Source organism: Chlamydotis macqueenii, chromosome 16 (assembly GCF_036417535.1).
Source record: "Chlamydotis macqueenii isolate bChlMac1 chromosome 16, bChlMac1.mat, whole genome shotgun sequence".
NCBI classification, from domain to species: domain Eukaryota; kingdom Metazoa; phylum Chordata; class Aves; order Otidiformes; family Otididae; genus Chlamydotis; species Chlamydotis macqueenii.
Window position 1 is genome coordinate 15,806,268 of NC_141571.1, and position 27,440 is coordinate 15,833,707.

At 51.9% G+C, this 27,440-nt stretch overlaps 3 protein-coding genes across 14 annotated transcripts; 2 read left to right on the top strand and 1 right to left on the bottom strand.

The window, feature by feature from the left end:
• Positions 1-552: 552 nt before the first annotated feature.
• On the bottom strand, positions 553-8,827 carry PLAGL2 (PLAG1 like zinc finger 2). 3 transcript variants are annotated; one of them, XM_086760401.1, is made up of 4 exons: positions 8,729-8,827; positions 7,183-7,293; positions 5,241-5,641; positions 553-4,370 (listed from the first exon to the last, which is right to left on the bottom strand). In XM_086760401.1, exons 3-4 carry the CDS (start codon positions 5,501-5,503, stop codon positions 3,149-3,151), a joined length of 1,485 nt encoding a protein of 494 aa, XP_086616527.1. In that variant the 5' UTR covers positions 5,504-5,641; positions 7,183-7,293; positions 8,729-8,827; the 3' UTR covers positions 553-3,148. The 3 variants fall into 3 exon arrangements, with proteins under 3 accessions (XP_086616527.1, XP_086616528.1, XP_086616529.1); XM_086760402.1 differs by having other exon boundaries at positions 5,241-7,293; XM_086760403.1 differs by lacking the exons at positions 7,183-7,293; positions 8,729-8,827 and having other exon boundaries at positions 553-4,881; positions 5,241-5,324.
• Positions 8,828-8,829: 2 nt separating this feature from the next.
• POFUT1 (protein O-fucosyltransferase 1) lies at positions 8,830-13,061 on the top strand. Its single transcript, XM_086760404.1, has 7 exons — positions 8,830-9,015; positions 9,115-9,236; positions 9,932-10,114; positions 10,717-10,829; positions 11,519-11,711; positions 11,975-12,217; positions 12,629-13,061. Exons 1-7 carry the CDS (start codon positions 8,832-8,834, stop codon positions 12,815-12,817), a joined length of 1,227 nt encoding a protein of 408 aa, XP_086616530.1. The 5' UTR covers positions 8,830-8,831; the 3' UTR covers positions 12,818-13,061.
• A 1,679-nt stretch (positions 13,062-14,740) lies between these two features.
• Positions 14,741-27,333, top strand: KIF3B (kinesin family member 3B). 10 transcript variants are annotated; one of them, XR_015260309.1, is made up of 10 exons: positions 15,419-17,622; positions 19,485-20,922; positions 21,504-21,605; positions 22,280-22,402; positions 22,514-22,632; positions 22,864-22,977; positions 23,651-23,756; positions 23,953-24,131; positions 24,391-24,945; positions 25,119-27,333. XR_015260309.1 is itself a non-coding variant. In XM_086760484.1 (10 exons), the coding sequence occupies exons 3-10, from the start codon at positions 19,540-19,542 to the stop codon at positions 24,482-24,484; spliced, it is 2,220 nt and encodes a 739-aa protein (XP_086616610.1). In that variant the 5' UTR covers positions 15,419-17,622; positions 18,580-18,721; positions 19,485-19,539; the 3' UTR covers positions 24,485-27,333. The 10 variants fall into 10 exon arrangements, 8 of the variants coding, with proteins under 8 accessions (XP_086616612.1, XP_086616608.1, XP_086616607.1 ...); XR_015260310.1 differs by having other exon boundaries at positions 27,113-27,333; XM_086760484.1 differs by adding an exon at positions 18,580-18,721 and having other exon boundaries at positions 24,391-27,333.
• The last annotated feature ends 107 nt before the right edge of the window (positions 27,334-27,440 follow it).

A 27,440-nucleotide genomic window follows, 5' to 3' on the forward strand; every position in this document is an offset into this window, starting at 1 on the left:
ATATCGCCTAACTAGCGTAACAGCCGCCATCCCCTTAGGCACAAAGCCCTGCGCGGAAACACCAGCGCAGTTTTCCAGGCCGTGCGGCAGCCATCGTCCTCGCAGCACGGCGACGTTACCGTTGTATTTCACCGACAGTCGCACCAGCAGGAGCTGGTCCAAGCTGACTTCTACTGATCCTCGTAACAGCTCGGTACGTACCTCCTGATGAACTCAGATTCCTAAGTGGTCTATCTTAGATGCTCAGAGTTTTTTCTTATGAACCAGGTAAATTTGTTGGCTACCTAGCTTCTGGAAATAATTTTTGTGACTTCTATACTTAGCATTTCAAGTGGAAGTAGCCTCATTAGTTTTAGACTGGCTGACAAAATACTTGCAGATGCCAAGCTCCGTTGTGGAACGGGAACTTCAGATCCATTCACCTGGCAGCAGCTCCAGCGTGCTGTCTCTGAACACGCTCCCTTTGCTGGTTTAAACTTTTTTCATTGACAAATGCTACTGCAGTTCAGCTTGTTAGCATAGCTGTGGAAAGCAAATCACACGTGCAAATAATAGCAAAATGAATTCCATTTATTCTTTGACAGACTACTGGTAGGAAAAAGATGCCTGGCTCTAAGTTTAGCTACCGCTGCTAAAGAAATTCCAGTGATGACATCTGTTCAGAGTACAATGCAGGCAAAAGCGAGAAAGCTGGATGTTCCGAAACGGAAGAAGGCGTACGATGGCATTGCATAAATCTGACAACCCTCACTTGCAGTAAGTGATCAGTTCTGACCAGTTATTTCTCAAAAAAAAAAAAAAAAATTATCTCAGCTGAAGACAGGAATAAGGCTTGCATATAATCAGTAACAGTGTGAAACTCTTTAATTTGCAAAGGGAAAAGCAACAGCAGACAGGGCTGAGGTATTCAACGACGGTAAAGAGACGAGCTGAAACGCCCTGTTTACCGTTTCTGTGTGAGAGAACAAGAAGGCACTCGTCGAGCTTCGAAAGGCAACGTTTTCCAGTGGAGCAAAGGAAGTACTGCATTTAACTCGGGGAGAGCATTGCCACAGGATATTGCTGAGGTAAATAAATCTTATATTACATTTTGATACAAAAGTATTACTTGCAGCATTGCTGGCTAACCTAAAACAACTGATCTATGTTCTGGAGAATCAGTGGATCACTAAACAGTCATTTTGGGAGGAATCACTACGCTAAATTAAAAATAAAATTCATGAGTAAGATGGAAGGGGAGAAGCCTGTGAACAGACGAGGCACAGCTGATGTCACGCTGTGGGACCCATGGCTCAGCAGAAAGGAACAGGGATTGCTGCGATGGATGTGCTCCGCGGAGACGAGGGAGGACAGCATCTGGCTTCGCTGACGGAGCTGAGATAGCAGAGCAGAGGTAGATTTTGCATTTGCTAGATTTATGGAGAACAGTATCGACAGATTTCCTGGTTTATGTTGGCCTGCAACGGTTCCTCTGTGCCGAGGTTCGGAGATCTGCGTGTCTGTGTTCACAAACGTGCACCAACGTACAGCGAGATCGCCCTCCGTGTGCTGCCCTCTGCGGTGCAGGCGCCCAGGAAAACGAGAGCAGGAGGCGATGCAGATGCGAAACGGCAGCAGCGGCTGGCTGCCACTTCACCGGCGCAACCCCTCAGCAGGCAGGCGGCCACGGAAGAACTGAACGGGCGGGACAGGGAGCAAGGGAAGCAGGGCTTCACCTTCAGGGGGCAAAGCTCGAGGAGAGAACAAAAAGGCCAGCGGAACCAAATCCCAGGTGAAAGGGTGAGTGCAGGCCCAACCCTCAGCGCTTGGTGGAACTATTAGTGTTGGGAAAAAGGCTTCAAATACACCGGAAGAGCGTACATGAAGCTGGGAACAATTTTTCCTCCCGATTCCTGGACGTCGCCACCCTAGGACTGAGGTAAAACAATCTCTCTTGAGACTGCTTGATGGATAAGCCCAAAGGGTACTGACCTCACTGAGCTGCTGCGGTAAAAAAAAAAAAAACAAAAAAACAAAAAAACAAAAAACCAAACAAAAACACCCCCTAGAAACTCACACTCTGCTCCCGATCTCAGGGGAACCTACAGCGCAGGGCCTGCAGTCTGAGCTCATCCAGGGCTCCGTGCTGCCGGCCCCGCGCTCCTACCCGAGCTTTTTCCCATGCTTCGGTGTCCAGGACAGACGCACGATCCCTTTGCCTCCGGGAGAGATTTATCTGAACACCACAAAAACGAGCTGAGCTGTGCGAGCTGCTCCATCCCCTTGACACGCCGATAGCCAGAGAGGAAAGGCGGGAAGCTGCTGCCTACGGCAGCAGAGACTGAAGTGGTCCAAAAAGCAGTGAATTTCCCCATGGGGGAAGAACACGATCAGTGAAGAGAACTCAGTGCAACCTGACTTTGTTGTGTAAACAGTGTTCTAGCTACACCAGGGAGAAATCCGGCGTATCCTGGTGCCTCCTATTTTTGTAATGGCGGAAACAGATTTGTGTTGTGTAAACAGCGTTCACTGTAATGAGTTGAACCTAACGGCTCCGCAAGAAAGAACGAGGTGACATCTCCAAATTCACCATGTAAACGGTCTTGTCGCTTAACACTGCTGCGGAGTAAGCGGTGTTCGGGGGGGTAAGCCGGGTTCGCTGGCGGGTGAGAGGTAGTGGGGAAGGACAGCCTCCTCCCTCTTGGCTTCATTCAGAGCGGGTATCCTGACTTCTTCTCCGTGCGGAGGTGTTGGCGGTTTTGCCGGAATTGCAGTGTGATAACACGAAATGGAAGCTGGACTCTTCAAAAGTTTAGCCCAAGATGAAGGAGTCTCAACTCCTTCTCAGGGACAGTCCTTTCCCAAAGAGGAACATAGCTCCAGGATCTCAGGGAAGGTCAGTGCTAAGCGCGGCTCCTGATTCACAGATTAAAAATTAGATAAAATATATCCAGTCTATTAGCTGAAATATTTTCGCTGTACAGGACTGGGACTTGCACGGGGATATCTGCTGTTCCAGTCTACAAGTGCTCCCTCCAGAGATCAGAAACCTCCTGTCTGAAACAGCTTTGCAAAGCTTTCACACCCCAAAGGGGAGTAAGAGTTGTGCGTTTTTAAGGCTCTCCACAAAAGGGCGATGAAAGATCTGTTCTCCAGTGCTATTTTCAGCTTATTGGAATGCCTGGTGGAAACGTGGCAGCGTGGTTGTGCTCAAGCTGGAGGTGAAGACAGGGGGCAACGAATGAAGGGGCCCAAAGTTCAGCGAGGCCCCGGCTCCAGGAGATTCTTGAGGTTGGTGTTGCAAAGTGGTAAGCAGTGGCTGGGTCTCCCCCTGTGAGTAGCCCATGACCAACCCCCCCGACGACGCAGGTGGATTGCAAGGAGGAAGATTTAGGGGGAGGAAGCCAAGAAGATGAGAAAAGTCCATGTTAGCAGCACAGAGAGCCTCTGAAAGGTTAGCAGGGCTCTTGGAAAGCAAAGCCTCATCCAGGGGGGGCGGCTGAGGCGAAGAGGACTGAGGCTCACCAGATGAGAGAGACAGGCTGCCAGGGAAGTCTGACAAAAAGCTGTCCACCTCTACTTTGGGTAGTTTCTCAGGCAAATATGAGGTAGATCCAAGCTGATACTTTGGAGGAGGTTGCGGTGGGGAGGAGATGGGAGAAGAAGACTCCAGAGGATAGCTCATTCCCATTGGAAGAGAGTTAGGAACCAAAGAGTGGGGCATCCCTGAGCTCGGCATGGTCTGGAGGTGCGTGCCGTACATGCCCACAGGCAGCACGCCGGGGAAGCTCTTACCACCTATCATGTCTCTGGGCGCCATGCACAGGACGGGGCTCAGCTCCTCTTTCACTGCGACAGACGAGCCGCAGCTTAGGAGGCCCAGCATGTCAACCGGCTCCGTCTTGATCTTCAGCAGCTCCTGGGAGTGGCTCTTCTTCATGTGCCTGGTCAGATGGTCCTTCCGCCCAAACCTCTGAGCACAGTACTGGCACAAGAAGTCCTTCCGCCCCGTGTGCACGACCAAGTGTCTCCGCACATCTTTCCGGGTGTAGAAGCGCCTGTCACAGTGGTCACACGGATGCTTCTTCTCCTTCGCTCCACCAGAAGCCCGCCTGGAATGAGCTTTGAGGTGCTCCAGCAGGACTTGGGTACTTTCAAACGTCTGCAGGCATACCTTGCAGCTGAGGTCGCCGCTGGCAGCCGCGTGCATGGCCAGATGTCGCCTGAAGCCGAGTTTCGTGTTGTAGATCTTGCCGCACTCCGGGCAGTGGAGAGCCTCCTTGTTGGGATCGTGGGTCTGGAGGTGGTTGCGAAGGTGATCTTTCCGGTGGAACATCTTCTCGCAGTACATACACTGGTGAGGCTTCTGAGCAGAGTGTGTGGCCATATGCCTTCGGGAGAAAAGCAGGGAAGTTTAGACCAGCGCCAACCCCTAAGAGAACACGCGCTACTTTTTCAAAGTTTTTCTTGCGTTCTACACTTTCTGCCACAAAAATCCGGGACGGCCACTAAAGCATGTGCGCAGGAGCACAGCGTTTCAGGCAGCAGTTCCAGAGCCTGTCTCAGCAGGGCCCGTGCTCCCTAGAACGCGTCACCTCCGCACAGGCATACGCCAGTCGTCTACTCCCGCTGTTCTCTCTGCCGAGGCTATCAGAGGGGAAACGACAGAGAAAACCTTGGCAGTGTGCGAGGAGAAACGCTCGTCTGCTGGCGAGACGGCCTCACTTCATCAGGAGGCATCAGACTGGCAACATCTGTGGACAGCCGCTGTGGGCTGATTCCACCTCGGTATTCTACACCCTCTGACGCTGCGGCTCATCCAGTTCCGAGTTCCCATCATTTAATGATTCTCTGCTACGCTTCAGTACGTGAACAGGAACTGTACTCGTCATGCTAGAACACCTGCCACAGAAATACTCCTGTGATTAAAGTTACAGGTAGGGCTTAGGAAACGTGAACGCTATTCTTGCTTTGCATTTTGTCTTTCAATCTGTGAACTTCACTCTCTGCTCCTATTTCCTCGTTAGTAAAACAGACAACAGCCTGAGCTCAGGATGAAGTACTATCTGAGGTGCTCTGGAAGGTGCTTAAAGAGAGGCCGAGTATGGTAACGCCTGGGGCTCAGCTGCTCTGCAAGGTAACGAGGGCATTCCCCCTCCTCCACCTTCTCAGAAATTCAAGCGAAAAAAAACACGACGGAGGGGTTTTCCCCTCTCTGGGAGGGCAGCGCGGCTCGGCAGAGGCGCTCAGCAGTTACCTACCTGTACAGCTTGTACTTGGAAGCAAAGGCTTTGCCACAGTGCAGCTGCGGGCAGTTGTAAGGTCTCTGCTCCGCGTGAGAAAGCGTGTGAGTTCTCAGCTTGTCCACGTTATTGAAGGAGGTCTCCGATATTTCACATTGGCATTTTCCCTGACTTTCGGTCTCTTCACCTCTTGGTCTGGGGACTAATTTCCAGCCTGTCTCTTCCTCCTCCTGCTTTGCATCTTGAATCCAGTTGGGAACACTGGGAAAAAATGCCGTCATGGCAGGCCTAGTAGAACATGGCCATGTCAAGCAGAACTCGAGCCTGCAGGCGTCTCGCCGTGATGTTGTCGCGGTGCGGTTTTCGGCTGGAACCCTCTGTGAGTACAGTAAACTGCTTTAACAGTAAAGCACCTTCATCTGAAATCACAGAAGGGTTGCTGTTAAGACCCTGCGTCTTTCACCCGCGCATACGGACAGGTGTCAGCGTTCACCAAGCATTACAAACGCGTGAAGATGCTTACGCTGCGTGTTCACAGACACGGGAAACCCCTGTCTCCAGAATGTGTTTCGTTCTTTTCTCCCTTATTCCCCGAATAAAACTGTGTTAAGCTTTTCCTGAGTGACATCTTTACTACTCTTAAGAGCCGGTGTTACCTGCTACAGGCATTTGCTCCTGAAATGTTGCAGGTAGGTGTCTCTTTGTAGGTCCAAATACCTCACCGTTCCCTGTGTTCCGTGCATTGCTCCTCATCCCCTTTTTCATGTTCTTCACAGTCTGTTCTCACTTGCTCTTGATCTTTGCTCACACGGAACTCCCTTCTAGAGCTTCTCGCAGAAAGTAAGGTTCTCTCTTTCCCCCCCACCACCCCCCCCCATTTTACTACCATCCATCTGTTTGTTTGTTTTTTTTTTTCCATCCGTTCTGCTACCGCCCTGGTGCAGGAGTAAGAGCACCTCCTAGCAAAGCAATCTGAATTACCACACAGGTCAGCAGGGCTGGGGAAGAAACTTGCTATTATCAGCAACATCACACCGTTTCCACAAAGGCCACAGGCGCTGCTTCTCTTCAGGGTGTGACTAGTCACTGCACTTCCACTGTTCTAACGTGGGGCAGGTTCTGCCTCTCTGGATTAGCAAGTTTTCTATAGTAATGAGCAATTTTAAATTCTTTTTTTTTTTTCTTTTACACCCTCATCCATTGATAATGGAAGCCCAGACTGTTTCCCGTTCAACAAAATATACCTCCTGTACGCTCTGCTGGCTTTCATGTTGGTGAAAATCCACCTTACTCTCTCTTAGCGGGTTGTTCTTGTGTTTGTCGTGTTGGTAAAGTACTGCATTTTTACAGGGTGCTACCAACAGCTAAACTGGTAAACGGTTAGCTGAAATAAAAACCTCAGAAAAGATCTCTGTCACTGAATTTAGCTGCCTGAGAAACTCTTCTTAAAATAGCATCAAACCCTCAAGCTCTTTCTCACTCCATGATTGCTTCAGAGGGACGAACTTCCTGCCTGCACATCACCACGAGTGCCAGTTGTGGGCAGGATGTGCAACTACGAGGGAACTCGCCACCCCCCAGTAAGAAAGGGCACCACGGAACGTTATGAACAGCTGAAATAACAACAACCGTAACTGCACCGCCACGCGCGGCGCCGAGAGTGGCTCCCTCGGGACGGAAAACACCGGGAAACGGGACGACTCCGACAAAGTGCGTCCCCGTGAGGTCTGGAGGTGCCCATTAAGAATGGAATTCGGTTTTGTGCGGGCTGAATCTGCTCAGGCAGAGCAGAACAATAACAAACTAGAACTGCTGAGGTGCCGCTTTGGTACAGCGCCGCGTGACGCGACGGCTCTCCTGCCCCTCGGGGTGCTCAGCGCAGCCCTCCTCTGTAGGGGTCTAGGACTGAACAGTTCACCTCTGTACGAGAGGTGTGCTGGAAAAGAGAAACGCGCTCTACCTCCCGCTTCAGAGCCGGGCACGCGGTCCGGGAGCCTCTGCCCACTCGCGCCAGGTAGCTGCTGCTTTCCCTCTGAACAAGCTCGGCCATCCGTGCCAGTTTCAAAGCTACCTGAAAGAAGACAGACTGTGAATTTTGCTGTCTTTAGCAGTAAGGCACAGAAACCGCCCATCACCTTCAGAAACTCAAACACAAATGAGTTGAGACAGGATAATTTCTGTAATTGATTGCTATACGAAATCTCATCAACTTGCCTTTCAAATTTTAAGGTTCTAGCAAGAAAGAGGACTTGACCTATTGAGCCTGTTTCTAAGTTCAAATGCGTGTGGTAGGACACTCTGACAGCTGCAGAATAAGAAAGGAAAAACAAGATGAGGGTCTTGCACAGTATCAGCAAAACACAGCAGGAGAGGAAGGTCAACAACACAGCTCAGGCCTGGCTACAAAACTCTCTGCGTGAGCTGTGTGTTTGCAGCGCTCTCACCGAGCCCAGCTCCGATCCCCGACTGCAGCACGCTGCAGGACCTCGGGTCACTTTCGTGACTTTTCTAATCCAGAAACAGAGTGGATACCAGACCCAGGCGCAGTAACCAGCCTTGCCAATGCCACCTCTGGATGTAAAAATCACTCTCCCAGCTCCGTACACATCTTGCATTGACCTTTTTTTTTACAGTTTTCCTACAGCCGCACACACCAGCTCGCATGTCATTACGATTCCCTGGTCTCTCCTACGAAAACCGTTACCTTTTTGCCCTGAGTGACTTTGGCCATGCCTAGACAGATCCGAACTCAAGGCTCCAGCCTCCACATCAGCTTCCCCTTCCTGCTCACTTTTGCGGGAAGAACTTCGTGTAAAGCTTGCGTTTCTTTTCAAAGCCCAGGGAAAAGCTGCTGCACCTTTCCCCACAGCACGGAACCGGACACACCACCCCCGGGGATCGGCTTTCCCAGCCGACCGAGCTCCTTTTTCACCCTCCGCTTCCCCGAGATGACGGCGGAGGGGGGCGTGAAAAGCCCAAAGCCCCCACCTGCACCACCTGCACAGCCCCAGACACCAGCACGGCTCCGGGCTGACTTATTTATGTTATAAAAAAAAAAACACCCTTTTTTTTTTCACCTGCTCAGCCCCGAAGTGGCTGCAAACCCCTCCGTGGCCGTGCTGGTTGGGACCGGGGCTGCCCGGAGGGGCAACTCGGCCCCCCGCCACCGGCAGCCCCGCCGCCTGCACCAAGAGGGAAACGGGCGCCCCCTCCCCCGGGGACGGCTCCGAGGACACGGCCCGACCGGTGCCACCGGGGGCACACGTGCCGCTCCCCCCCGTTACCATGGCGCAGCCCCGAGGGGAGGGAGGGGGAGAGGCGGGCCCGGCCTACGCCCCCCCCCCCCCCCCCCCCCCTCCTCCTCCTCCTCCTCCTCACACGCCCCCCTCTCCCCTGAGGGGACCCCGCCGCCGAGGGGAGGGGGCTGCCGTGACGCCGCCCCTCACCTCCCCCCGCTTCCCTTCCTCCGGTGCCGCCTCCCCTCCTCCCCCCCGCCCCGCACTCACCCCGTTCCCCCGGGCCCCGCCAAGCGCGGCTCCGGCCCAGGCCCCGGCGGCCCCATTGTGCGGGGCATTGTGGGAGTGACGTCGCCCTCCCGTTTCCGCCTCGATGGTGGCCGCTTCCCCGCCGTTCCGGCGGGCCCCGGGGCATGCCGGGATGGGGCCGCCTCCGCTCGGCCTCCGCCGCGCCGCCATGGCGGCCCTGGGCCTCCTCGTCCTGGCCGTGGCGGCGGGAGGCGGCGCGGCGCCCGCCTGGGACGAGGCCGGTTACCTGCTCTACTGCCCCTGCATGGGTGAGGCGCTCCCGCCGCGGCGGAGCCCCCGGGGCGGCCCCCGCTGGGAGGCCCCGCGCTGAGCCCCGCTCTCTTCCCCCCCCCCCCCCGCTCTCTCAGGCCGGTTTGGGAACCAGGCCGAGCATTTCCTCGGAGCGCTGGCCTTCGCCCGAGACCTCAACCGGACCCTGGCCGTCCCGCCCTGGATCGAGTACCGCCACCACCGCCCGCCCTACACCAACGTGAGCCCCGGCGGGCGGGCGGGGGGGGAGGCTTCGGGGCCCCGGGGGAGGAGGGGGGGGGCTTGGGGTCCCTCGGGGGGGGGGGGGGGCTTGGGGTCCCGCGGGGGGAGGAGGGGGGAGGCTTGGGGTCCCGCGGGAGGAGGAGGGGGGGAGGCTTCGGGGCCCCGGGGGAGGAGGGGGGGGGCTTGGGGTCCCTCGGGAGGGGGGGGGGGGCTTGGGGTCCCGCGGGAGGAGGAGGGGGGAGGCTTGGGGTCCCGCGGGGCGAGGAGGGGGGGAGGCTTGGGGTCCCGCGGGAGGAGGAGGGGGGGAGGCTTGGGGTCCCGCGGGGGGAGGAGGGGGGGAGGCTTGGGGTCCCGCGGGAGGAGGAGGGGGGGAGGCTTGGGGTCCCGCGGGGGGAGGAGGGGGGCGGCTTGGGGTCCCGCGGGGGGAGGAGGGGGGGAGGCTTGGGGTCCCGCGGGGGGAGGAGGGGGGCGGCTTGGGGTCCCGCGGGGGGAGGAGGGGGGGAGGCTTGGGGTCCCGCGGGGGGAGGAGGGGGGAGGCTTGGGGTCCCGCGGGGGGAGGAGGGGGAAGGCTTGGGGTCCCGCGGGAGGAGGAGGGGGGGAGGCTTGGGGTCCCGCGGGGGGAGGAGGGGGGAGGCTTGGGGCCTCCCGGAGGAGGGGGCAGGCCCGGTGGTGAGGCGGCCCGGCCGCCCCCAGCTGCACGTCCCCTACGCCGAGCACTTCAGGCTGGAGCCGCTGCTGCGCTACCACCGCGTGATCAGCCTGGAGGAGTTCATGGAGGAGCTGGCGCCCGCCCGCTGGCCTCCTGGCAAGAGGGTGGCCTACTGCTTCGAGGCGGCGGCTCGGAGGAGCGCGGACAAAAGCACTTGTCCCATGAAGGTGAGCTGCTCCCGCGGCCCCGCGGGCGCGGTTTAGTCCTGCTCCTGTTCCGAGGGGAATGACTGCCTCGTTCGGGTCATTGATTTGCAAATTTCGGAGTTTTCCACCCCAGAGCAGCCCATCTGGCGTTCCTTTCACCGCCGCTCGGTGTGGCTTGTGCCGCCTTCGGCTCGTTGTCCGCGAACGCCTGGGGTTCAGGACGGTCTTGGTGTGAGTTAGGTTTTATCGCTTCAGACTTGACTGCAACTTCGAGGAGAGCGGAACTGTAACAACAAAGCGTGTCTGCTCCCGGTCTCGGCCCCTTTGCGTCTGTGGTACCGGGCTCTGCTGGTTTTGAAGCAGCCTCTCTTAAATACGAGTTTGAGAGCTGTGGTGTTCTTGTTCTTTTAAAACATCGTTTGCATTAGTTCTCAGTTAATTTTCTTGAATGTGTTTCGCACTCTCCTTCCCGTGGAGCTGCTCTGTGACAAGCAGGCTGTTGCGTTCCATCCACTTTCTTCCTGTAACGGAAAAACTCCTCAGCTTTGCACCCCGGGATCTTGCTGCGTCTGCTTCTCAGGCTCTGCGCGTGCGCTGAAGGAGCACTTGTTTTTGCTTTGCAGGATGGAAATCCGTTTGGGCCCTTCTGGGATCAGTTCCAAGTGAATTTTGATAAGTCTGAGCTCTTCAAGGGAATCTCCTTCAGTTCCGCTTACAAGGACCGTTGGATCCAAAGGTAGCAAGAGGATGGAAAAGTGCTGGCATGCCGCTACGGGATAACTCCAATAAACCAGTTGTGTTAGTCAGTGTGTGAAGCCTTCGCGCTTCGGGGAGAGATTGAGGTGGTTAGTTAGCAGTATAATTAAAAATCTTAGTGCTTTTTCCGTTAAATATTTGCAGAGGCAGTCTTCCTGCGGGCAGCGTTGGGTGCGCGCTCTGTTCGGCTGGCTGATTTCTGAGCCGGTAACGCTGAGCTGCGGTGTGTACTGATCACATACGTAATGCCTCCTCAGGAAGAACTTGGTTCTCAGTTGCCGATCACGAACTGTATTTTGCCGGTTGCCTCGTGTTTTCAGAGCCACTTTAGTCGCGTTGGTAGGCTGGGTGACGGAGTTGCTCTAGTCTGGGGTGAAAACGGGAGCTCTCTTTGCCTGGTAGCTCATTGAGATCCTTATCCTTTGTCTCTCGGATCACACGGATTCGTTTGTGAGATCTGAGGTAGAGCGCAGTACCCGAGCTTTGCTCCGCTCTTCCGTTCGCGTGACAGAATGGTTAGGATTCGTCTCGGGTATATTTGGAGCAGCAGATGCTGCGTATTTCGGGGTGTTCGTAGTTTCCATTCCTGCCTTCACCAAGTTCACGTGCAGTAGCCTTTGTGCACGCGAGGTTATGTCATGTTTTGGTCTGTGTTTTGTTTTTCCGTAGGTTTTCGCCATCTGAGCACCCTGTACTCGCCTTACCTGGAGCTCCGGCCCAGTTTCCTGTCTTAGAGGAGCACCGGCCCCTCCAGAAGTACATCGTGTGGGCTGATGAAATGGTGAAGAAAGGAGACGCCTATATTCATTCCCTGCTGGTCAGGCCCTACGTTGGAATTCATCTGAGGATTGGCTCAGACTGGGTAGGTCCTGTGGGAGGCCGCGCCGTTGCCCGTAGGCTGGTGGCTGACGCTCTGCGGAAGGAGCCGCCCGAAGAGGAGCGGTCCTTCTGCGGTGACAGCCCGAACCCTGCCGGCAGTCGGTAACTCGCTGTGCGTTAGCCGTGCCGTTGGGGTTCCTCTTTCATCCAGGCTGTAACGCTGCTGGCGGAGCTGGGGGATGTGGCAGGGTTTGCTCACGCTGGTGCCATTCAAACGTGATATCTTCTCTTTTCTTCTTCCAATAGAAAAACGCTTGCAACATGTTGAAGGACGGGACGGCCGGGCCGCACTTCATGGCTTCACCCCAGTGCGTGGGCTACGACCGCAGCGCTGCGGTCCCTCTTACCATGGACATGTGCCTGCCGGACCTCAGAGAGATCAAGCGTGCTCTTAAGCTCTGGGTGGAAAAGACGGAAGCTAAATCGGTTTATATCGCTACCGATTCCGAGCCGTACACGACAGAAATACAGCAGTTCTTCCACGGAAAGGTAGGTCTTTCAGAAACCCGGTCTGGCAGGATCTTCCCCGGGCTCCGGCCTGTCGCTCCGCGGACGGCAGGCCGGCTGTGTGTAATGTGTGATTCGCAGGCAAATATTGGCGTCTTAAAGTGGGTTTTGCTCATAGCGATAAAATCTGTGCTGTAAAGCTCTTCCTTTCCTAGAGATTGAAGAGCATTATCCTGCATGGCAGTAAATTTTTCCTTGAAAAAGACTTCAGTTAAACCTGAGTGAATTTCAAAAATGTTTTGACACTTATCTGCTCGTAAGTGAGTCACGGGGTGATTTAAGACAGAATCCACTTTCCTCTTGCTGTATATGCCTGTTTCTGGTATCATGCCAGGCTATTTGGATTGTAATAACAGGTGACTGAATCAATCGGCTTTCCTTGTTTCCCTGCAGATCAAGGTTGTTAGCCTGCAGCCAGAAGTACCTCAGATCGATCTGTACATTCTTGGCCAGTCCGATCACTTCATCGGGAACTGCGTCTCTTCGTTTACTGCCTTTGTGAAAAGAGAGCGCGATGTGCATGGAAAACCCTCTTCGTTCTTTGGCATGGACCACCCACCGAGATTACGGGATGAATTCTGACCAAAGAGGAACGGCTCCCTGGTTCTCGGGGCCCGAGCCTGGTACCGTGCCGAGGGAGCGCTCGGTGCTGCCGGCGTTCCCCTGCCTGCAGAGCACGCTGCCCTGCCGCAGCCCTCGCGTGCTCCTCACGGTCTTTTAGACTGTTCTGTCCGACTTCTCCTGTATTTCCAGCATGAGGTCAGACAGAAAAGAAATTTTCAATCATGCAGTTTATAGGAAACTATAAACCATACATCATTTTTAAGCTGTGGTTTATATAGCTCTCCGTTCTTACTGTTTGGGGTTCACCAGCAGTCATGATGAAGCAGCTGCTCAGATTTCCTCTTCATGTTTTGTTTTTTTTCCGTTAAATCTTAAATTTTACCTGGACATGCTGTGAAGCTTCTTGTCCAAAACTGACCATAACTTCTTTTTAAGGCAAAGTATTGTCAGGAATCTCACCTTTTCTGGAAAGGAGTGTGAGGTAAAGCTCAGGACAAAAAAAAATTAGAGAAGATCAAGTACCACTGTTGCCTTACTAGAGCCCTGTCACCTCAGTGCCTCGGTTTCCCTGGGCTTTTGTGTTGGTTTTTCTTTTTTTTTCCCCTCAGTTTTCCAGTCCCCTGAAAAGAGATTTCATACCTGCCTCACAGCAGAGCTGTGGGGCACCTGGATCTCTCCAGTGGCGCTAGAGAAGCGCAGCAGGGCCATGTTTTCATGCGGCAGCTGCCTCTTCAGCCCGTCTTTGTACGGAGCTGGGGAGACGGCCTTTGCCGGGACGCAGCCAGTCGAGCGTCGGAGACTTGGTGCTTGTAGTTTTGTAGCTGTTGACGTCGGGCGGAGGTAGTGAAGTAGGAGTGAAACTGGTTTTGAGGTCAGACTTTTAAAGTAGCCGTAGTGGGGTTAGGTCTGTGGTAATGGTTTCTGTTTCCCGTTTGTTTTTGTGCTTTGTAAGATAGCCCCTCTGACAGGAGAGCCCTTGTCTCCCAGTGCAGATGGCTGCTGCAAGCGTTCGCTGACGGCGAAACGGCAGCCCCAAACCCCTTTGCTTGGCCCAGTACAGTTTAGTGCTGGGAACACTGGTCAACTCGTGGCGAGTGTCAGCTTGCCCAGTGCCTTTTGGTACTCCTGTGACTTCTATTTTATTTTTTTTTTTATCTGAAGACTTGATTACAGAACTTACCGTTCCTTTTTTAAAAGTGACACTGAGGAGGTCTGTGGTGCCTCTAGTGCATTGCGACAGTCACGGTGCCGCTGTCCCGCAGCGTTTACGGGGGTTTAGCTCTAAATGTCTTTTTGGTGCTGGGTTTTTTTCCTCCTTGGAAACGTTCCTGGGCTTTGAAGGAGTTTGAAGGCTCAAGGGAGTGAGCAGGAGAGGGCTAAATGCAAAGGTACCCCGAGTGTCAGGGTGGCAAAGGCCCGTCTCGTTTCCTCAGTGCTGGCTTACGGAAATCCGTGGGATTTGGCGGTTTCGGGGCCGCTGGGTGGCCGGACCCCTTTGGCTCAGCCCGGCGACGCCGGATGATGCTGTCGGGGCTGCCTGCCTTGTTACAGAGCAAGGGCGGTCGGGAACACAGTGCGTTAAGATCAAGTGTTGGGGTTTTTGTTTCGTTTTGTTTTTAAAAAAAAAAAAAAAGGTATTTTTTGTAATAATAAACCCACGGTTTTGTATGAACTGGTGTGCGGTGGAATTCCTTCCTCTGTCGCGGGTGTCCCGTGCAGCAGCCGCCCTCCCCGGCCCGAGCGTGGTGGAGCAGCAGCACCGCGCTCCCCGGCTGGGGCAGAACCCGGCGGTTTTGGGGTTGGCGGGGGGCGGCGGCCCCTTTGTCCCGGCTCCATCCGGTCGCTACGGAAATGGCGGCCGGGGCGCGGGCGTTGCCAAGGAAGTGCGTCACGGGCGGGAGGGGGCGGGGCCCCGCACCGCTTCCGGTGCCGCGGGAGGAGGTGGCCGCGCGGCTCCATGGTGACGGCGCAGGTGAGTCCGGCCCGGCCCGGCCCGGCCCGGCCGTCCGTGGGCCGCGCCACCCGCGCGTGTGCGGCGGGGGCCCGTCCCGAGGAGCCGCCGCGGCCCGGGGCGCTCGCCCGAGGGCCGGCCCCCGCCGTTCCGCCGGTGCCGCGCGGGTGTGACAGCCCGGGGCAGCCCCCGGCCCCGTGGCCGCCCCCGTCTGCACGCGTGGGCCCGGCCTCGCCTGCGCGCGTGTCCGCGGGGGCAGCGCGCGAGGCCGCGGGCGGGTGGCCCCGCGCGGGCCGGTGTCGCCCCCGCCGCCGCTCCCCCCCTCGGGCACCGCCCGCTGTCCCCGTGCCTGGCGCTGGGCGACCGGGCCGCCTCCGGGCCCCCGGCCCAGCTGCACCGGTGTCACGGCTGCGGGGGCGGCGGGTGATGCCGGGTGAACCCGTAACCCGAGATGAACCCGTCCGGCCCCGCGCCTGCTGCGGCGCGGCGCGGAGCTGACCCCGCGCACGGAGCGGAGCCGGGGCGCAGGGCCGAGCGGCAGCGGGGCGGCCCGTTGGGCCCACCGAGCAGCTGGCCAGTGAGGGAGTCACAGCCGCGAGCGGTTAGGCCGTGACGGTCTGAGCTCGCAAACATCTGCAGGAAAGCAACGGCACGGGTGCCTGGGGACACGCGGAGAGGTGTGAGGGAACGCTTGGGCAGCCCTACCACGGAGCCCTTCCAGAGATCTTTAAACCAAAGGCAGGAGGTGGGGAGGGCTCAGGACTTCAGCCTGCCAGGGGCAGACGGGCTGAGCGACGCGTGCCCGGTAGGAGCAGAGAGTTCCCTGGGCACAGCCAGCTGAGCCATCAGGTCCCGCTCCCAAAAGTGTCCGAGGAGAAGCGCTTACCTCAGCTTACGGTCAGGTTGTGGCATTGCTTATTTTTTCAGGCACAACCTTGCGTTGACTGAAATAAGCAAAAATGCTTGGATTTCTGCCCGCCCTCTCCTCTGGCTCATCTGGAGCACATCTTCAAATGCGTCCATCTCAGCCTTGACCCTCTTGGGGACCGGGCCCAGGTCGCTTTAGGCTGAACTCATTTAAGGAACGAAGCCGCATCCCCGTAGCAGAAGAGCGGGTGCCACGGTGGCCTTTCCAGCTCTGCTGGCCATCCCTGTCCGGCCGCTCTGGGCAGCTCCAGCGTTGCCGTGGAGTTCCTGGGGAACGCAAACGCTGCCGGCTAATTGGTTTTATTTTTTTCAGTCACGCACTTGGGTAAGTCTGAGGAGAAACAGCATTTGCAGTGCTTCCGGTAAGCTTCACAGCAGCAGCCAAAATAATGGGAGATGATCCGCGATAGGTTGTTATGAAAATAGCCCAAATCAGGGGTCAAATAAGTTTCTTGTGACTCTAAAAGGAGACTTGCAAGTGAAATGGGGAAAGGTGTCAAAAGATTATCAAGCTCACGTTGATGAGAAATACAAAGAGGAACAGCAAATATGCAACATGATTTTTGTTCAGTTTATACCTCTGCCAAAGCTGCCGCTGAGGGGACACGCTGAAAAAGCAGTCTGTGTGAAGATTAACTTCATCCTGATCGTCTCATGTTTGTCAGCGTCGCTTACACAGCAGCACTTCCCAGCAAAGTAGCATTTTGGATATTAATTATATAAAATAAATCAAGGCTCTGCTTTTCAGAGTTAGTGCCCGATTTGAGTATGTGCCACTGTGAATGTTCACCGTAACAATGCAGGCAAATGAAGCTGCTGTTCCATGAACTCATCCCAAAAAATAGTCTCTTGTGAAGTTAAACTACAGGAATATCTCCAGCAGGTGTGGAAGGAGAAGCGTGTGTTTCTAGATACAGCTACTCGTGGTGGGCAGAGGGAGAGCGGCTTTTTGTGGTTCTGCAAGACTTGTCCCTGTTTTCTTTCTCTGTGGTTATTCTAGCATGCGTGTTCCTCGTGGGTCAGCCAGCGAGGTCAGCTTTCTTTGGAGCTGTCAGGAGGGAAATGCTTTTACTCTGTAGCAATCCACAATTCCTGCAGTAGCTTGAACTCAGTGCGCGGGTTTGGAAAGTGCTGCTTCTGGGTGGTTGTCCAGTTTGGCCAATTCAACGCACAACGCACATCTTCCTCCTGATGGCTACCACGCGCTGTCACGGGAACAGCAAAGAGCAAGGAGCTTCCCCTCAGGAAACCAAGGAAATTCTGAAGGCTGTGTTCAGGTTTCTGTACAATTCTTAAACGTCTGTATTTGTTACTCTTGTGTTACTCTTTGTAGTGCAGACCGACAGTCTGGGTACTTGGCTGGAAATGTTCTGCTTCCTTTCTCAGCTCTCTAGCTCTGCTCCTGAAGTTCTCTGTCCGCGGTTTGAGAAGCTCTCCGCAGACGTGCAATTATCCAGTAAAAACCAGTTAGACAAAAGCCGTGGGTAGCTGCAGATCCAGCTGATCCTGGACCAGCGAGAATGTCTGAGGAGGCCAGACTGAACTACCTGGGGTTTCCAGTGTGTATTAGTTTTACATTTCGTTCCAGTTGGCAGGAGGATCTCGGAGCTCTTCCAGAAAGCTATTTTTGAGAATAGCTTTTAAAAAAAAAAAGAAAAACCAAAACAAAAAGGCTATTAGAAATCACAGGGCTGTGCCATTTAGATCTCCCCTGTAAGGCTGTCGCTTTAGCAGTAACACAGTCTGTTTGTTCTGTCTTAAATGGCAGCTCATTGTCTAACGGCTGGGGGACGCCACAGCGTTTCTTCCGCTCCACCCAGAGTCCTGAAGGGCTGGGATCGGTGAACTGGGTTTATGCAGCGTGAGTTTAGATGGGCGCTGAGTCTTGTCAGCCTGATCCAGCTGGAACACCAGAGCAGGAGCGTGGAGTGTTTCAGCAGAGCCGGTTAGTGCGCTTGGGCAGAGCTGGCTTTTACGGGAAATCCCAGTAAAAGCATCCTGGCGAAAGAAAGTAATAGCATAGATCGGTGTGAACAGTTGTGCTTGGAACATCTGAAGCAAGGATGGCTGTCTCTGGTTTCCCAGAAAAACAGATGTGCGAGTTCTGGTGAGGGGGCACTCCTGCCAGTGTGCAGGATCTCTCACGGAGGGCGACTGCGTTACAGGAGGAGGAGGGTGGGCTCCAGGGACTGAGTGCTCTAGGAAAGTTTTGTAAGAAGTGATGTGAAAGGAGCTTTAACTCACCTTCAGAAGCCTGGGACGGGCAAATCCTGGCCGGCGTCCACTTCACACCCTGATGTCTGGTTGCCTGAGCATTAGACAAGGCGCAGTGTAGATTACTCTGCCTTTATAGCTTTGCCTGCTGCTCCCGGCTGAATGCCGGTGGGAAATGCTGCTCTCTGTGCTGACGATACTTGTGCAAAAAATACAAATGGCAGATCGACGCTGAGCAGGCATTTGGAAGTGGAACAGAAAAATGAGGAGTTCTGGGCTGCGGGCGTGCCGAGAGCGGCCGTCCAGCATCAGGGGAGCGGCCGTGCTTCGCCTGCCTGCCCCCCACAGCGAGCGCAGGACCAGGAGGGAATTTCAGTATTGGGGTGTGAAGGGCCTGAGTTCACAGGGCTGCGGCAGTGCCCTCGGCGGGGGCACAGCACGGGCGTCCTACGGCAGCACGCGCCCTCGCCTCGCTGCACTTAGCTGGTAGAAACTCTTCGCTGCCCACGGATTTCAGAGCCCCCTCACTGGGGTGGTTCACTCCCCTTACTGGCTCGTTTTGCTGTATTTGCAAGCGCTGGAAGACCGTGCTACGTTTGGCTGCTTTAATGATTTCCCTTGTAGTGAGCTAGATTGCAAGACTGGGTGAAAACGTCTGTGTAACAATTATTTTCTGGATTCTTGACAGAAAGGAAAGGTAACTCCAGTTTTCCCGGGCGCAGAAATGCAGACTATCCAGCAGATGTGATGCCTGGAAATGGACAAACTATTTAATGATTTTATCTTGAATCCTCGCAGCTGCCGCAGCCCAATTAAAGATCTATTATTCTGTAAGGAAGCTTCTAGAAAGTGACTTTAGAAGTGTAATGCACAAGAGGAAAAAAGCATTTGGGCGGCATTCCAGGGAACCGCTGTCATTTAACAAAACCCAGGCGTAAGTTTTTAAACCTTCTGTGGGAGGATGGTCCTGATGAGACGTCGCAGGTCAGGGGACTCTAACAGAAATGTCTCCTAAATATGAGAAGGTTTTGTCAATGCATAAGAAGTATAAGTAGAGGCAACTCTGAAAATACTGTATTTATAATTTACAGTCTCTCTCGGATTTTGGTAGGTAGGTGAGGCACTTAATCAGAGCACCTGGCTGATTCCCTTTCAAGAGCCTGAGCGAATGGAGAGAGCAAGTCTGTGCTGGATTTTCAGAATATGAGATTTAAAACAAAAAGCCTGACTGCACAGAAAATCAATGGCAAAGTATCATATTGTGTTTATAAATAGTTTAAAAAGCATTATGATTACTTTAAAGGGTCTATAAAAGGATTTTTACCAACTGTAAATATGTGAGTGATGAAGATGTTTTGCAGCAGACCTTGTAGAACTGATGGGTTTGACGGACAGGCTTTGGTAAGATAGTACTGTCTCGGCTCAGGCCCCTTAAAGTTTTCACGTTGTACGTTATTTTTATTTTTCGAAATCCGATGCAACTTAATGAGTGCGAAATGCTGCTGGAATAGATGGGTCGAACCTTTGGCTCTGTGAAAAATTGTCGCCTGCAGAAAACTGCCTTTACATATTCCTCCTTTGTTTCTGTGGTAGGTTTCTAGCACGGGATCATCCGTCGGTCAGATCACGCCAGCCACAGGCTGCCGTCATGTCGAAGTTAAAGAGCTCTGAGTCCGTTCGGGTGGTGGTGCGATGCCGGCCAATGAACAGCAAAGAGAAGACGGCTTCGTATGAAAAAGTTGTTAACGTGGACGTCAAGTTAGGGCAGGTCTCGGTGAAGAACCTGCGGGGAACATCTCATGAACTGCCTAAAACTTTCACCTTTGATGCTGTGTATGACTGGAATTCCAAACAGGTTGAACTCTACGATGAGACCTTCAGACCTCTTGTGGACTCTGTTCTGCAAGGGTTTAATGGGACAATCTTTGCCTATGGGCAGACTGGGACAGGGAAAACATATACGATGGAAGGAGTGCGTGGTGACCCTGAAAAAAGAGGGGTCATCCCCAACTCATTCGATCACATCTTCACCCACATCTCTAGATCTCAAAATCAGCAATACCTAGTTAGAGCTTCTTATTTGGAAATATACCAAGAAGAAATCAGAGACTTGTTATCGAAGGATCAGTCCAAGCGGCTGGAGTTAAAGGAGAGGCCAGACACCGGCGTATACGTTAAGGATTTGTCCTCCTTTGTTACTAAAAGCGTCAAAGAGATAGAGCACGTCATGAACGTGGGAAACCAAAATCGCTCAGTTGGTGCCACCAACATGAATGAGCACAGCTCTCGATCTCATGCCATTTTTGTGATCACTATCGAATGCAGCGAGTTAGGACTTGATGGAGAGAATCACATCCGTGTTGGGAAACTCAACCTGGTAGACCTCGCGGGCAGCGAGCGGCAAGCTAAGACTGGAGCGCAAGGGGAAAGGTTAAAGGAAGCTACTAAAATCAATCTCTCTCTCTCAGCTTTGGGCAATGTTATCTCTGCCCTAGTAGATGGCAAAAGCACACACATTCCGTACCGGGACTCAAAGCTGACCAGGTTACTCCAAGACTCACTAGGTGGCAATGCCAAAACTGTGATGGTGGCCAATATCGGCCCTGCCTCTTACAACGTAGAGGAGACGCTGACAACACTGAGGTATGCCAATCGTGCCAAGAACATCAAGAACAAGCCGCGAGTGAACGAGGATCCTAAGGATGCTCTGCTACGAGAATTCCAGGAAGAGATTGCTCGACTCAAGGCACAGTTGGAAAAGCGGTCTATTGGCAAAAGAAAGAGGAGGGAAAGGAGGAGAGATGGTGGGGAAGAGGAGGAGGACACTGAAGAGGGCGAGGATGAAGGAGATGACAAAGATGACTATTGGAGGGAGCAACAAGAAAAGCTGGAGATTGAGAAGAAAGCTATAGTTGAGGATCACAGCTTGGTGGCAGAAGAAAAGATGAGACTGCTGAAAGAGAAGGAGAAGAAAATGGAAGACCTCAGGCGAGAGAAGGAAGCAACAGAAATGTTGAGTGCTAAAATCAAGGTAGAATTCTTCCTTGTCATACTTTTGGAAAGCAATTTGTGTAGGCGGTGGGGAAAACAGAGGGTTTCCCAGTTTAGAAAGATATCTCACAACAAGTTTCCAGTATAGTGATCTGTGTTTAGATTAGAAGATTTTAAACAAACTGTTTCTAGACAGAAGTCAACATTTCCACCATTAATGACATATTTCAGTATTCATGAGTTGTTTAATTGTTCTAATGTGCAGATCCTGTAGGATCTTAAGCAATTCTCGTGGCAATAAAACGTGGTGATGCACCTTTTCACCAGCTGTAGCACAAAAAGTGCTTCGTTCTGTCACAGATCATTACCAAGTTTTTACAGGAGAGCAGGTGTCTTTGTTCTTCAGGCTGGCCACACATTGCAGCAATGCATAATTCTAATCACGTTACTATTTCATGAATCCCACACTTCATGGGAATTTTAAGAATAGTAATTCTTGTAGCAGCTGACTTGAAAGAGAAGGTTAAATAAAGGCGCTGCCCTGAAGAAGTTATATCAATATGAGAGAAAGTTACAGCTGAGGTCACGGAGAGAAACTTATGACCTTGTTTTCTCTTTCAGGCAATGGAAAGCAAACTTCTGGTGGGAGGGAAAAATATTGTGGATCACACAAATGAGCAGCAGAAAATCCTGGAACAGAAACGTCAGGAAATTGCAGAACAGGTACAGGGAAGAGCATTTGTTATTTTGTATAAAAAGCCTAGATGCAGAACTTCTCTAAAATGTGGTGTCTGGAGAAACTATTGAGAAAATTTGCCCAGGGTTAGCCCTCAAATTGGTTTAATGGCGGTCATTAATCTCAAAACAAGGAGGAAGGGCTTGTGTCCTATTTGTCGTATGAAATATGTAAAGAAGGTTTAGAATAGTTTTGTTCCAGTTTTTATGTTGAGGATTTATGTCCTCTCTTGACTGGAGCTGTCTGTAAGTGAAGGGGTAATTGGAAGAGCTCAGAGCGTGAGCCATTAGTTCAAGGGAGGGATGTTTCCTCTCTGCTAAAAGTTTATTTTCTGTTACGCATTTTCTGTTGGTGATTCTTTAAGTGCAAGGGCTAGTATGACTTGATGCAAAGAAAAAAAAAGTATCTAAACATGACATTTGATTTCTTTAATTGAATCTCGAGCAATTATTCACACTGTCTGATTTTAGTGTCAAAATAAAGACAAAGAAGCATTAATGCTTCTGGTATTTTTAAGGCAAGAGACAGGAAGAACTTGAAGCTAAAGCAAAAGCCCTGGAACCCAGGGAAGTGAAAACATCCTGCGCGTTGGTTTCATGTAGCTCAGCCTGAAGGTGGCAATGTAATTGTGGTCTTTAATACTGTATGTCACCTTCGCCAGAAACGGCGGGAGCGAGAGATCCAGCAACAGATGGAGAGTCAGGATGAGGAAACACTAGAGCTGAAGGAGACCTATAGTTCTCTCCAGCAAGAGGTGGACATAAAGACCAAAAAACTCAAAAAGGTAAAAAGAAAATGCTTCCACGTCTAGTGGGTCGGGAATAAAAGCGACTTGTGTGTGAAAGTGAAAGGAACATTGGCAAGTGACGCCTTTGGCTTTCGTTGTCTGGTCCAGTTATTTTCCAAGCTGCAAGCTGTGAAGGCAGAGATCCACGATCTCCAAGAAGAGCACATCAAGGAGCGCCAGGAACTGGAACAGACCCAGAATGAACTTACCAGGGAACTAAAGCTGAAGTAAGTCCCGTCACCTCAGTGCCTGCTGTTAAGTGTAACAGAGATGGCTCCTTTGGGTGAGGGCTGGAGGGACTGCATGGCGCATGCTTGTGGAACAAGACGTGAACATGAGAAAACTAAAACATTCCTCCTTTTCCAGGGCTGTATTAAGACAGTGGGAGAAGAGCAGTGGAGAAAGTCATCTGCTAATTATGTTTCTCGTGTATTTCCCATTTTTGTGGTTGCGTGTAGGCACCTGATTATTGAAAATTTTATTCCCTTGGAAGAAAAGAACAAGATCATGAACAGATCATTCTTTGATGAAGAGGAAGATCAGTGGAAACTGCATCCCATAACCCGTCTGGAGTGAGTGTACTGATCTTTTCTTGGGATGGAATTATAGGTCACAGAAAACCCTCTAGCTGTCAAGAACAAGGTGCCCCAAAAGAGGGGCTGAACTGGGGGTTTAAACTGGCCCTCCAGAGTCTGTAGCTTCTTGCTGCAAAATAAAATAAAAAAAATTATTCCTTTTTACTAGGTTGACTAAAATAGGAATGTACAGTTAGGCAAACTCTTGGAAGATTAGGATTTTTCTTCTAGATGAGCCCAAGAAGTATATGTAAAATATATATAACAGTGCATTCACCATGAAAACAGCAGTAAATTCCTGACATATTTCTTTCCCGTTTTAGATAGGAAAGCTCTCGAAAATAGTAATTATTATGAGAGCAGTGGCTAGATCCTGCCTCTGTACACAGAAAGTTATCTACAGCAGATTTAGAAAGGTGGGTGCACCCGAGTGCATCTGCAGTCTGTGCAGTAAAATGAGGAGAAATCCTCCCCTTTGTGCAGGGAACAGGTGGCGCAGGATAACTGTCTTACCCTGTTGTCAGAGCCGTTCCTGCAAAAGCAGCCTAGGTAGCTCCTGTTCTCTTGAAACGTATTCTGTGTGGAATTTGCAGATGTTTTAGCTCATAAACTTCAAGAGGAGTCTTTGAGTCTTTGGTATATAATACACTGCGTATCCATTTTTCGCTAGAAACCAGCAGATGATGAAAAGACCGGTGTCTGCTGTAGGGTACAAAAGGCCGCTGAGCCAGCACGCCAGGACGTCCATGATGATCCGTCCGGAGGCTCGGTACAGGGTAAGCCCAGATGTGGTTACAGCCTTCACGTGTTCACCCTCCTGACGGGGGAATGTGAATGTTAGCTCTTCTATGGGATGTAAAATCTGCAGTGTCCTGCATGCATTTATAAAGTACTTCAGAATAAGCCTCTGGAGGGAAAAGAAACCATTTGGATGAAACTGTGCCAGCTTTGATTCTGCTTTTGCTGTCTCAGGCAGAGAATATCGTATTACTGGAACTTGACATGCCCAGCCGAACAACGAGAGACTACGAAGGTCCAGCCATTGCTCCCAAAGTCCAGGCGGCTCTGGAAGCAGCTCTGCAGGACGAAGATGAGATACAGGTGGATGCTTCAACCTTTGAGAGCACTTCAAATAAAAAGTCAAAACCCAGGTGAGTTGGACTTTCAGTAAGCAGGCTGGCCAATGGTAGAGGTACAAGTACCGTTGCTATCTGCCAGCACTTCTCGTCAGCAAAGCTAAGGCGAGCTTGGCCGTAAAGGAGAGAGGGAGAGAAAGGAACGCAGGAGAAAGCTGAGACTGATTAGAGAAGAAATCCAGTAAAAAAATTCAGCTTTTGGAAGATTAATTTTGATGAGTAACAGGTGACGTTGTTGGGGCTTTTTGTTTATTTTTTCATTTTACTTCTTCAGGCCTAAAACTGGAAGGAAATCAGGGGGATCCTCTTCAGCAGGCACCCATAGTTCTCAGCTCTACCCACAGTCCCGAGGGCTGGTTCCAAAGTAAAACCAGCAGTTCCTCTCCGGGGCGCGAACAGCCTTTGCCTTCTGAGAGCAGAGACAAGTAAAAACCTGCAGAGAGAACTCCCAGCCAGACTCCAGCCCCTTTCCCCTGGAGATGGCCTCTTTGCTGTTTAAGTGACTTGTGCCAGTCCAGGTGCACTGAGCCACGGGAAGATACGTGCTTGCAATTCCGCGTTTGGCCTCTGGGAAACAGATTTTAGTTAGGAAATCAGAAATGCATGAGGTACGTTACAGTGTATTGGAAGCAATGGGAAGCATGGGGATCACCTCACAGCACCACCGTCTCTCCTTCTGCACTAGCCCTTTCGCTGCACAGGGCTTTTTTTGCTGTTGGCCAATAAGAAGACAGAGTTGAAAGTCATCTCAACAGAAGCACCGCTCCAGAGCTCCATAGTGAGAACCAAATGAGGTTAAAAAGCAGAGGATCTGTTCAAACTTGACTAGGTGGGTTACCATTTGGGGTTAAGACGTTGGTCTGAACAGGCAGGATGGCAGCGCTCACCACCAGATAGCTGCGCCTCCCTTTAGAACTGTAGGACAAAAAAGGGGTCTTGAGAGCAACTTTGCGCTCTCTAGAAAGGGAGCGATAGAAACTGAAGCCCTTTCCTTGTTTACAGGCATAAGTAAGAGCTCCTCTAAACTGACCTCCTACAGGCCTCACCCCTACCAACAGGACCCACCTCGTCAAAGAATACCTCTGCGTACCAGCGCCAGCTCCACAGCTTTCTTCCCTCTCTTGCCTCCATCTTTACCCCTGGCATTTCAAACCAGTGGCCATACAAAGTCTGCAAACCGTGGGGTGACGTATGGCCATTTTCTCCCGTCTCCTACTGTTCATGGCAAATGTGGCATTGGCGCTAAGCTGTCTTCCTGGCAGGCTCTCAGGGCTGGCTCTGCTCTCTCCCAAAAGCCGGGCAGAGGGCAGAGCGCTGTAATGTGGAGCTGCCTTCTGAGTGTGGTCCCGTCCCGTGGTGTCTGAGGAGGTTCAGCGTGTGGTACCTTTTGTGCCATGCCTGTTCCACGTTAGAAGCTTTCCCTTTGCACCTCCCCGCCCATGCAGAGCCCGCTGGGAGTGAAAGCACATGTAACCAAGCCTGGGAAATGGAATCTGGTATTAATTCCAGGGGTTTCACTTTGAAAACAAGGGAGGAAGAACTCCTGCTTTTGATGGTCTCTTTGCAAAGCTGCCCTATGACTGAAGCAGGCTCCCGTAGTGCTGCAGGCTTGTGTGGCCGGGTAAGGGAGGTGGAACTGCCACGCTGAGGACAGAGTAAGGTGTTCCTGTCTAGTGTCTCACAGCTCGTTCATAAGTTTTAGGTCACTGCATATTGAGACTTGGATGTTACTTTTTCTGGTTGCTGTTGGCTGTCATCCTGTGAACTTTTTCACCTGTTTCCTCTCCCTCGCTGATGACTTCCTCCAGACTGACAGGTGTGAGTGTATGAGGACTTGCCTGGTTTTAGAAATGCTCTGATGTGTGGACTCTGCCTTGTGTGCTCGTTAAATATCTGCTGAGTGACTTCACCCAGGCTGGAGAACTCCGTTCTGTCTGACCCCCGTGAGCAGAAGGAACTGAATGCTCAGCACAGCTCACCTCTGCATCTTGCGGGCACGGTGCCTCGGTGAGCCAGCTGCCTGGTGAAACACTAACTCGGCTGCTTTCGTTCACGGAATGCTTTTCTGGACCACAAGATTTATATATACATATATATATATATTAGTTTTGGTGGAGGAAAGAGGAGTTTGCTTATAACTGAGAGAGCAGGCATCTGACAAATTTCTTCCAACCTGAACATGGAAACCTGGCATAATCTTCTTTTTTATGAAGCACTGTTTATGTACAGAGAGCCTTTTAATTGGCTCTTGTTGCATAATATAATGTCACCTTCTCTTCCCTCTCCTCCCTCTTTCTCTCCAGCACATAATCTTCTGTACTTGGACATTTTAGAAAACGATTGTATGGTGTAAGCGCTCAGAGATTTGAAATTAAACAAGGGGGTCTAAAACCTGAAGTAGCAACAAAATACATAATCGCATATATGTGCGTAGCAATGTACACGTATGTTTTAGGTGAATATGCATACACAGACACATCCGTGTCTGCACATGCGCACACTTCCTCAGTTGCTGCTGTTCCACGGGGAATTCTGTGTTAAACTTATGCTGGAAACTCCCCTTGTGGCAGGGCTGCTACGGTGGAAATCGCCGTGCAAACCCAAACTGTTCTTGTTTTAGTTCAATAAGCTAGGTGGTTAATGTGTCAGAAAGGCTCTGCTTTTAATTCTGTAGAAATTAATTAGCAAGGTGAAAGAAATTCAATAGGGTGGAAAAAGAATAAAACCGTATATTTAGTCATTGTATTTAAATTGGAGCTGTGGCTGGAGATTTGGTTAGCGTATTCATGGGCAATCTCAGACTGTTAGAGAAGCTTTTAGTCTGATTGTGATGGACTTACCCTGGACCAGATACTCAGTGGCACTGATACTAAGATAAAATACATTGTCTTAAGCTGTACAAAAGGTGCTGAGCTCTGGGTTGAAGTTTTTAAGAAACATTCCTTCCGAGTTTGCCCCTCTCCGGGTGTTATCTGAACCATCTGGGCTTCCTGCAGGTTAACAGTCAAAGACAGGAAATCCAGCCGACTCCTGGAAGAGGCCCTTGGACAGTGTGCGCCGGCATAGTTTCTTCACGTCCTTCTCGTCTTTGCTCTGATCTGTATAATGGGATCATTTTTAAAAACTGACACGCAGCAGCAGTCAGCCCTTGGCTCTGGGAGCAAGCACCGCACGACACTGAAGCATAGGAATTAAAGCACTTTCTTAAAATCCTTCACATAGGTCTGGCGCCTTTTTTAAAATATTTGCATGCTGCTTGAATCCTCTGAAACACGTACCTCTGCCATAGCATTTCGGGCTACGCTGACGCCTTGTACAGATCAG